This window comes from Cryptomeria japonica, chromosome 10 (assembly GCF_030272615.1).
Source record: "Cryptomeria japonica chromosome 10, Sugi_1.0, whole genome shotgun sequence".
Lineage (NCBI taxonomy): Eukaryota > Viridiplantae > Streptophyta > Pinopsida > Cupressales > Cupressaceae > Cryptomeria > Cryptomeria japonica.
Window position 1 is genome coordinate 700758266 of NC_081414.1, and position 10785 is coordinate 700769050.

The 10785-nt window shown below is 32.6% G+C and overlaps 1 protein-coding gene across 1 annotated transcript; it reads left to right on the forward strand.

Moving 5' to 3' along the window:
- The first annotated feature begins 372 nt into the window (after positions 1-372).
- Positions 373-960, forward strand: LOC131039881 (ethylene-responsive transcription factor ERF039-like). Its single transcript, XM_057972733.2, has one exon. It carries the CDS (start codon positions 373-375, stop codon positions 958-960), a length of 588 nt encoding a protein of 195 aa, XP_057828716.2.
- The last annotated feature ends 9825 nt before the right edge of the window (positions 961-10785 follow it).

The following is a 10785-nucleotide window of genomic DNA, read 5'->3' on the forward strand; positions in this document are numbered from 1 at the left end:
AAGGCCAACAGATATGCCATTGTTAAACTGTTTGATGTTTCAGTAAAGTCTAACCAATATAGGTTAAGCTATTTATAATTCAATACATATGTTAAATTTATCAATATATTCATATTACTGAGGTCCAGCGACGAAGTTAAGGTTTAGAATCGAATCTCTCTCTAACGTATTAGATTCGGTTCTTATCGTGTAGCTAGGTGAAAGGACAGCCTAGAGATAAGAACACGTCATATATATCCAGGTACCTATGACTCTGTTTCATCTATAAGACCGTACCTAGTATCGACTTTTAGTGGTATTTTATTTTGAGTCGATGAGAGAAGGAACCCAAGTTTAATAGTGTTTGTACTGTATAAGCTCTTGCAATCATTAATGGGGAAGGAGGGTAGTAGTGTAAATGCAAATAGGAGGGGAAGAAAGCATGTTAGGTATATAGGTGTGAGAAAGAGGAAGTGGGGACTGTGGGTATCAGAAATCAGAGAGCCGAGGAAGGAGAAGAGGATATGGCTGGGCTCGTTCCCCACACCGGAGATGGCAGCTCGTGCTCATGATGCAGCTGCATTTGCCTTAAGAGGCCACTCAGCTAAATTCAATTTCCCTGAGTTAACTCATTCGCTTCCTTGCCCTGCAACTTCTTCTGCAGAAGACATTCAGGCGGTTGCAGTCGAAGCTGCATACTCTTATTCTCAACAACCAGTGTATTCCAACACCAATAGTGATTATAATAACAATGGTTTTCTTGACGCAGAGGTGTTTCCACAAAATCATTCTGAATCGACTAATATAGCAGTAACTCAAAAGGAAAAGAATGTGATGGTGGATTCATGGCTAGATTGGCCAAGCATGCTGATGAACATTGCAGATGGAGTGCTGATCGGATCTTCTCTTGTCTCTGATAATCGAATCACTGGAGAAGATGATCGAGATGACCAGTTTATATCTCTTTGGGATTTCACTTAGACTAGCAAGGTAATGTTAGATATGTTGTGCTTTTGAATTCAACTGTATGATGTCGAAAAAAAGAAGAAGAAAAGCTCACACAGTTAAATTCAGAAGCACAACATATTTATTATTATGAGCACAACATATCTATTATTATGAATTCTGGAAATCTAACGGTTCAAAAGTAATATTTAAAAAAAATATATATAAAATTGAACTTTCAAGTTTATTTTAAGTAAAGTACAAAAAATATGGCAGAAGTTTAAGTGTCTTCTTGTACGCATAAGTTTAAGGGTTTTTAAGGTCTCCCATCGTGGTGAAATAATTTGTGTATCAGTAACCTTCTGAGCCAAAAAGTCTATTAATTTTAATAGTACAGTTCTCATGAATGTCCATATAGGCATTTGCAGATGTATATAATTGAAGTGGTAAAACTAGTGACTTTAGCCACTAGTTTGTGGGATCTGTGGACATTATTGTATGCTGCCTGTAGAAAAAAAGTTGCACGTTTCTGTAAGCGTTTGTAGCTAGATTTGATAAATCTCATTTAGAGTATTGAGTTTATTGCTTTTTCATGCAACATTGAAATGTGATAAGTTAAACTTTTTAATCACGTTCTCTTTTGTATACTCTAGTCTGTAAAATTGCTAATCCCTGTCTCTGACATGTTATAGATAAGAAAAACTTTTTAACTCTAAACGCCAAGTATCATGTGAATGAGAGAATGGACACCCCACCCAAAGCAATAGTCAACATGTTTGTAATTATTGTTATTATTTTCCATTCATCATATTTGTAATTATAATTATTACTATTTTCGCCACTCATTTCTGTATTTGCTAGATCTAAGTAAAATCGGAGATTGTGACGCTAACGTATCAAAGCTCTGGACATGTATTGTGATACATATATGTCGATAGAAGTATTCCTGGAATTCGATGGCCACCCTTGTCTGTCATATGAATTTTTTATGACAGTTTGTTCATTTCAGGTTTAATTAGTATTATATGTAAAAATAAAAAATATATTAAGTTTCTAAATTCTTAGTAAAAGAGTGTGTTTACAATTATATTTTATTTTGAAAAAATTCTAAATAAATATATATAATAAACATTATAATTATTAATAATAAATGCCAAAATCTTAAATTTGATCTATTGTGACAAATTAATAAGTTCACATAGAAGACAATCTTGTTAAAAAAAAATTAAATTGATAAATTTATAAATTCGTATAAGAAATTATATATCTTATTATTTCAAAATATTTTAAATAAATTTGTATTTTATAATAAATATTCTAAAATAATATATATTAATATTATAAATATGGAATTGCCTATTCATCACACACGTGCAAGTACACTTGCACGTAAAGAGACCTCCTTCTATATGGTGTAAGATAATAAAGGGTGTATCTCCCTCTATTTTGGTAGTCACTAATGAGTTAATAAGTGATCTGCCAATATATTATTACAAAAGGCTAAAAAAGGGGTTGAAGATGCTTTTCAAAAATGCTCTCCATATTCCCAATTAATTATAGGAAAAACGACATAGTCATGGTGTCCACGATGACCTCAAGAGATTAAAGATTAACTCTTCTATTGAAAGGAGACTTGAGAAGCCATCCCAAAATTTCCAAGATGTCAAATAGTTTAGTGGTATATGAGCCATGACTTTTTAGTGGTAATTTTTCTCAAATGGTATATAAATTGGACAAACTAGAAGGAGAGATAGATTACCAAATTTAATTAAATTTTTTTTTTTTTTTATTTAAATCACTAAAGTAGTAGTTTATTAAAATTATAAAATGCATTATTTTTCAATACAAAATGTTGCTTTGTTAGACCATAGTCACCTTTAGTTTATAAAAACATGAAAATGTGAACAACATTCACCATTAATATTATATTGCAACTTATTTTGGGGAACTATTATCATTAAACTAATTTCACTTTGAAATTAATATTTGGTAGGATTTTCTAATTATAATTTATATATAATTATATTTTTTTGGTATTCTTTTGTGGCCCCTTTTGTGTAGGTGAAGTTGTACATAAACCTCATATTTTCATGGCAGAAACAAGAAAATTAGTCATGACTGTTTCTATCCTTTATTATCATGGTCTCTAAAACTTGGGGAATACATTTAGCTTACAATTCATTTACTAATATTTTATTTACAATTTACATGGATAAAAAATTAAGATCTTGTTTGCAATTTATGACAAGTATTCACTTCGTATAATGTGTGCAAACAATATTCTATTTGGTAAAGTCCACCTAAGACAACTATGTTCTAAAACTTTATACTCCTTTTTATGTAAGTAGCAAGTAGGAACATCTAAGTCTCTTGTAATATGTGTAGTTAATATCCATTAAAAATATAAATTTTAGCATTACTATTAATCTTGATAGACCTATAGGTGTAATGAATCAATGACAATGAGGCCACCAAAGAGAGTGGGGCATTTTTTGGTTTAAATCTATGAAGAAGTAGTAAATCCATTTCCACCACTGGATTCCATTATAATTTAATGGCTCTAGTTTAATATAGCAACATTAGCACACACCTTTTGAAAGTTTTACTTATCTTACAATTTATTTTACATCATTCATCAAAATCTAATCATGTGGCCTAAAAGAAATTCTAGGCTAAGTAAATATTTTAAAAGGTATATGCTTCTAATGTCAAATGATTCAATTAGAATCATTTGATCAATAGTTGAATATAGGGTAAAACTTCATTAATATTATAGTCTAATTTTAATGTTGTGATATTGTTAAAATATTTATCTACATGTGCCTCATTATTTTCTAAATAATGGATTTACGTAGGAGCACATGAGGGACACTATCAACAGACCACATTAGGGGGTACTAACCCTTTTACCTTTATACGAGTGTCACCTCTTGATTCTTGCAAGGAAATCCTTCCACATTCCCTTAGTCCCTCACTTTCACACACACACACACACACACACACACACACACACACACACACACACACACACACACACACACACATGGGGAATAGAGTGACCAACTATGCAATTTTTTAAGGAAGGATTATCCATGATTATTACCATCATTAGCTAGTATTCACTAGGACTTATTGACATTTTATGCCACAATATATAGTGATTTTTATGAATCCATATCTTACAAAAAGGAAAAATATTGGTAAGGAATATTAATGCACCTAACAAATATTTATCATAATTTTATTAAAAAATAGGGACATTTTCTTGAATTTATTGCTATAGAAGTGATGATGTTTTAACAAGAAGTTTGGTGGGATTTTGAGTAGGATGTGACAATGTTGATAGAAATATGAAGTTAAGGGATGAAATATTTTGGGAAATTAAATTAAAATTAATAGAGACTCATTCTAATAGTTTTAAAACTAATAAAAGATAAAAGAGATAGAGGGGAAGAGAGAAAGTGAATTTTCAAATTTAAAAATAGTCATTAACTTGTGATAAACAAAGAAATTAAGTTACTATTAATTTGAGCTCAACATATGATATGAACTATGCAAGATTCTAGAGAAGTCAATTAGTTTTAAGAGTATCTCTTTACTTGAAAATAATAAATGAAACCATTAAAAAATTACACATGTAGATAAAAATCATTGAGGTCATGCATAGATATCCATCAAGCTCAAACAAAGTGTAATTATAGACAAGATTTATAATCTACCATTTTTATATTTACAAATTAAATGGACATTGACTAGAGATATAATTTTTTCACTCCACAACACATGCACCAAAAAGGAATTTTCCACAATTCTCAATCCTAGTCATTTTCTAGCTTCTAGGATAAAACTTCTAACTCCAACATATACATATACATATACATATACATATACATATACATATACATATACATATACATATACATATACATATACATATACATATACATATGCATACATTTATGTATATATGTATGTAAGTGTTATGCATACACACATATGTATATACATATATAAATATATACGTGTGTGTGTGTAGATAGATAGATATAAATATATATAGATATAGACACATGCACACACACATGAATTATATCTATCTAGCTTCACACACACACACATGAATACATATATAAATATTTATGTATATGTATATAAAGAGATATGTATGCATTCCCAAACATTCATAGAAGATATGCACTTTACAATATTTCATACTGGTTGGCTATCCATATTACAAAGTTCTTTCAATTATAAAATGAAACTATCAAATCATGATCCTTGCCTAGATGTTTTTCATTTACTTAGATTATTACAACTATGTATAATTCAATGGGTTAGAACTATCATCCAATCTGATGATCCACCAGTACATTTGGGCCTAATTTCCAATGGATAATTGTTGGTAGTCCGATGACACCACCTCGGACATCCAACCAATTTAATTGTCAAAAAATCATCATCAGTCTTTCTGATGATGCCATTTGCGTCGGAATTCTGACAACATTATGAACTCTTCCGACGATGGCTATATTTGCTCCCCCGACCAAAAATTTGGATGGATTACGATCTGAATTCCGACGGATGCTACGTTTCCTCCTCGATGACTGTCTGACAAGGAAGTGACATCGGATATACAACATCCTTGTCGAATGTTTCTTTAGTTGTCATCAGAATTCTGACGGTATCAGATGTTGTGGGTCAGACGACTTTGCCATCGGTGCATGAAAGTATTGAATGAGTTCTACTTTTAAAAATTGCATAAAATTTTATTTATTTATTTGATTCAGTCTTATTTGCAAAAAAAGGTTATCAATGATGTTTCCTTTCTCCAAGAATTGTGTAGGATCTTTCTATCAAATAATATGTAACATCCAATGACTAAATCTTTTCTTTACAAATGATTATTTTATTTAATAATCATCTAAGCGTGAATTATAATTTATATCTATGCAGAAGCAGAAGATACGATCTAAAGAATCATGTGCAAGTAAATTTCATAAAAGAAAGCAAGCAGGCATTATCTTGAATGACATGGAAACAAGCTCATCGGCTGCCTAGAAGAGAGCAATTGGAGAAAAGTAGAGGAAAGTGTTAAAGGGTGATAAATAAATAGAGAGTATGCAATACAAACAAACAATGTCTGAAGTGTGTGATGTGATGTCTCTAATTTATGTCCGGAGGGACTAACTAGTTTTGGAGTTCCTAGGAAACCTATTGGGCCAGGCTTGGAGGAAATCAATGTGTTCATGCAAGGACCACCTTTTTTTTATTATGAGAATGATGCTTTGGCACCGAAGGATATTTGGAAGGAAATATCTGAAAATTTCTATAGTGTGGAACCAGAGTTGGTGGAATCGAAGTACTTTTCAGCTTCCAAAAGACCAAGAGGTTATGTACACAATCTCCCAATAGAAGGGCGATTTCAAGCATTACCTCCCCCCCCCATGACTACTCAGGAAGCACTTCCTTAGACAAAGGACTATTGGCCTCCATAGGATCAAAGAAAAAAATTGAAGCATAGACTCTAGACGATGTGGTGGTGTCCTTCGTGAAGAACTCTACACTATAATTGAAAATTCACGAGGGAAACTGTAAGATAGTGAACAGAAATACATTCTTGAAAAGTGGGAAGAATGGATCTTGGTTTGGGTGGGGCCAGGTCAGGTGGGTCCTCTAGAGGTTGATGAGATAGAAATAATATTAGGATTCGAAAAAGATCACACTCGTGGAACATCGTGTGCGACTGATCGATTGCGCTGTTTGGGTAATATTGCATTCCAAATAGATACAATTGCATACCATTTATCTATCTTGATTAAAGCCTTTTATCCTGATGGCATTAAATTAAAGTTCTTTCTCTATTTTCTGGTGATCTCTGGAGCAGAGGTTGCTTTGCATCGACCTGGGATACATTTAACTTGTGTTGTATTTGCGGAAATATGTATCCTAGGTTGATGCAATGCAACCTCTTCTCCACCAATACTGGATAGAAGAGAAAGTACTTTAATTTAATGCCATCAGGAAAAAATGCTTTCAAGACATATAAATGGTATGCAACTGTATCTATTTGGAATGCAATATTACTCAAACAGCTCAATCGATCAGTCACACATGAAGTTCCATGAGTGTGATCTTTTTCAAATCCCAATATTATTTCTATCTCATCAACCTCTAGAGGAGCCACCTGACCTATCCCCACCCAAACCAAGTTCCATTCTTCCCACTTTTCAAGAATGTATTTCTGTTCACTATCTTGCAGTTTCCCTAGTGAATTTTCAATTATAGTGCAGAGTTCTTCAAAAAGGACACCACCACATCATCTACAGTCTATGAAATTCAATTTTTTTCTTTGATACCATCAAGGCCAATAGTCATTTTTCTGAGGAAGTGCTTCCTGAATAGTCATGGGGGGGAGAGGTAATGCTTGAAATCGCCTTTCTATTGTGAGATTGTGTACATAACCTATTGGTCTTCTAGAAGCCGAAAAGTACTTCGAATCCACCAACTTTGGTTCCACACTACATAAATTTTTGGATATTATCTTCCAAATATCCTTCAGTGCAAAAGCATCATTCTCATGATAGAAAAAAGGTGGCCCTTGCATGAACACATTGATTTCATCCAAGCATGGCCCAATACGTTTCCCAGGAATTCCAAAACCAGTTAGTCCCTTTGGACATAAACTAGAGACGTCACATCACACACTCAAGACATTGTTTGTTTGTATTGCATACTCTCTATGCATTTATCACCCTTTAACACTTTCCTCTTCTTTTCTCCAATTGCTCTCTTCTAGGCAGTTGATGAGCTTGTTTCCATGTCATCCAAGATAATGCTTGCTTGCTTTCTTTTATGAAATTTACTTGCACATGAGTCTTGAGCTTCTATCTTCTACTTCCACACAAATATAAATTTTAATTCACACTTAGATGATAATTAAATAAAATAAGCATTTGTAAAGAAAATATTTAGTCATTGGATGTTACATATTATCTGATGGAAAGATCCTAGATCCAATTCTTGGAGAAAGGAAACATCATTGATAATTTTTTTTTCAAATAACATCGAATCAAATAAATTAAAAATGTTTCATGTATTTTTTAAAAGTAGAACTCATGCAATGCTTTCATGCACCGATGACAAAGTCGTCTGACCCACAACATTATCCATAATAGGACAAATCACTATAATAGGCTATTATAAAGAATCTATACAAAAATATGAAAGAACATTAAATTACCATTACAAACCCATAAACCATTAAATAGTGAAAATAGATATAAATTTGTAAATGTCTCCCTACAAACACCACAACCATAACCAAAACAAAAAAAATTCTTACCTGCAAAAACTAAGTAGTTGGTGAGCTGCAAGTTTGCAACATCTCTCAGATGTGTTTCTTAATTTTGTTCTTCTGATTAGTCAATGGATTTAGTTGCATGTACAAGTTTTCTATTTGAAGCCTTCTGCTTCCTTCTACATCATTCTTCATGTCTATAGTATTGGATAGTTGTACAATTTGTGATGCTATAATATCTATGTGACCCTTAATATCCTTAGTATATTTAGGCCATTGCCTTTAAAACATGTATGCCGCCACTACATCCCTTACACTTTTCTAAAAAAAAAAATTATGCTTTCTTGTAGTTGGATATGTGATGTTGCACATCTAATCACCAAAACTTCTAGTCTTTTCTCTTCCACCTTCTTCTCTACGTCCTTCAAAACTTTGGCTTCCAATTTGAAAGCATGTTCCTTAAATCCATTAAGCATCAATTGTATTTTCTCTGCATTTGATAAAGACTCATCCAAAAATACTTCTATAAGTCCTTCATGAAGGACTTTCACTGCATCATTAATAAGTTATGATCCCTATATTTGAGACTTAATAAAATTATTGTGAGTAGAATGGTGAAGTTTATCACCCAAACAAACCATATGCAAGGGAGACAATCACTTAAGGTCCATCTGATCTTGAGACATTGATGCCCACTTTGGCATGTCACATCCTAAATTGACAAGACTAGGACGCCTTAGGTGCCCTGGTACTCGTGATTAGGACCCAAAACATGACCCCTCATTTCTTGCCTCATGTGTGAGAAAAAATTCAAACACTTTATGTATGATTAGGTATAAAAGGAAGCCTACCCTGTCATTTGAAGGGGTCTACCTACAATTCAAGTGATCTCTTAATTATAAAATCAATTCAATTCCAAGTGAACAAGCAATCAAGCATTCATCAAGCATTGAAGGAGAATTCAAGTTAAAGCACAACATTCATGATCAACAGTCTGCATGACATCCTAAAACCTTGTGTGAGGATTCAAGAAAGATTCATTAAGGTATCATGTTCAATTTTAAGCATTTTTAGATTAGATATATCCTTTCCCTCAAAAGGAAAATCTTATACTTCAAGGTTAATTCACAACCTGAGGTTTGACCTAGGAAAGCCCCCATCAACAAACCTATTTTCGTCATTTTGTGTTTAGGAAATTGATTCAGGAGTTACGTGTGAAGAACTTGGCAAAGTAAATGATGACAATCAAACTTAAATTTTGATGGCATGAAAAGTAGAAGAGTAGGCCAGTTCATACCTCCTAGTCCCAAGAATTTTTGACAACCTTTTGATAGTAGATTTTGTGTACCATCCTAATTCAAAAAGCATTCATTTTGTCTACATCCGACAGGTGGAGGATTTGGTCGATCCGCACCTCCTAGTCCCAACAATTCTACTTGAACACTCTATCACGGGAGAAGAGATATGACTTCTAAGTCTACTAAGGAGATGCTTACTATTAGTTATATGATAAGAGAAAAGAGAAGAAACGTGAATACTACTAGCTAACAAGTTGTGTAATATTGGGTGATTCATGCTACATCATGGATTTGATTGGCTAGCAAGTTGTGTTATGCTAGGTGATCCATGATAGAGAAGATTAACAAAAAAAACCATTTGGATGCAAGGCAATCCAAAGCAGAAGAGTAGGCCAATTCACACCTCCTAGTCCCAAGAATTTTTGACAACCTTTTGATAGTAGATTCTGTGTACCATCCTAATCCAAAAAGCATTCATTTTGTCTACATCCGATAGTCATTGCTAAAATCAGTTTAAAGTGTATTCATTTAGGGACCTTTCATAAAATATTCTCAACTTACACATCATAAATGGATCTTAAAATATTCATTGTTTATAATGATAAGAATTTGGTTGTTCCATACACCTTCCTTTACTATTTTAAAAATATCATCGACCAAAATATTGTGCAGCAATAGTATGGAGTGCATTTCATCTATTTTATGCCCAAAGATTTCATCATACCACTTTCTTTTCAAAGGCACCCAAAATTTGATGTGTAGTTACTTCCAAAATCTCTAAAATAACCCTACTTCTATATTTTAAATGTCTGTATTAAAATATCCATAACACCCCCAATATTCAATTGTTGTGCTGGTATATAAGAAATATATGCATATCAAACCTTGTTCCTAAAATATTTATTTTTTGAAATCATGGAAACATTACATAATTTAAATGAAGGCAACCAAAAGAATGCAAAGAGATAAAAAGCCTCTATAGAGCAACTATTTTACATACCTCAAATACAAAATTGTAGGGTGGAACAATAAAAAATTAAAGGTAGTCATTATGATGATTTATTTGAAGGTCATTATGATGATTTATTTAAAGGTTCATAAGTTAAAGGTAGTCACTAACATATAAAGTGTGAATAAATTGAAGAGCCCGATGAATTCCCAGTGTAGCATGAGGATGTATGATGTTAACAATAGCAAAATGATATTATGATGGTGGCGAAACTACAAAAAGTTTTGATCATATTTTTATTTATATAATAGTTTGTT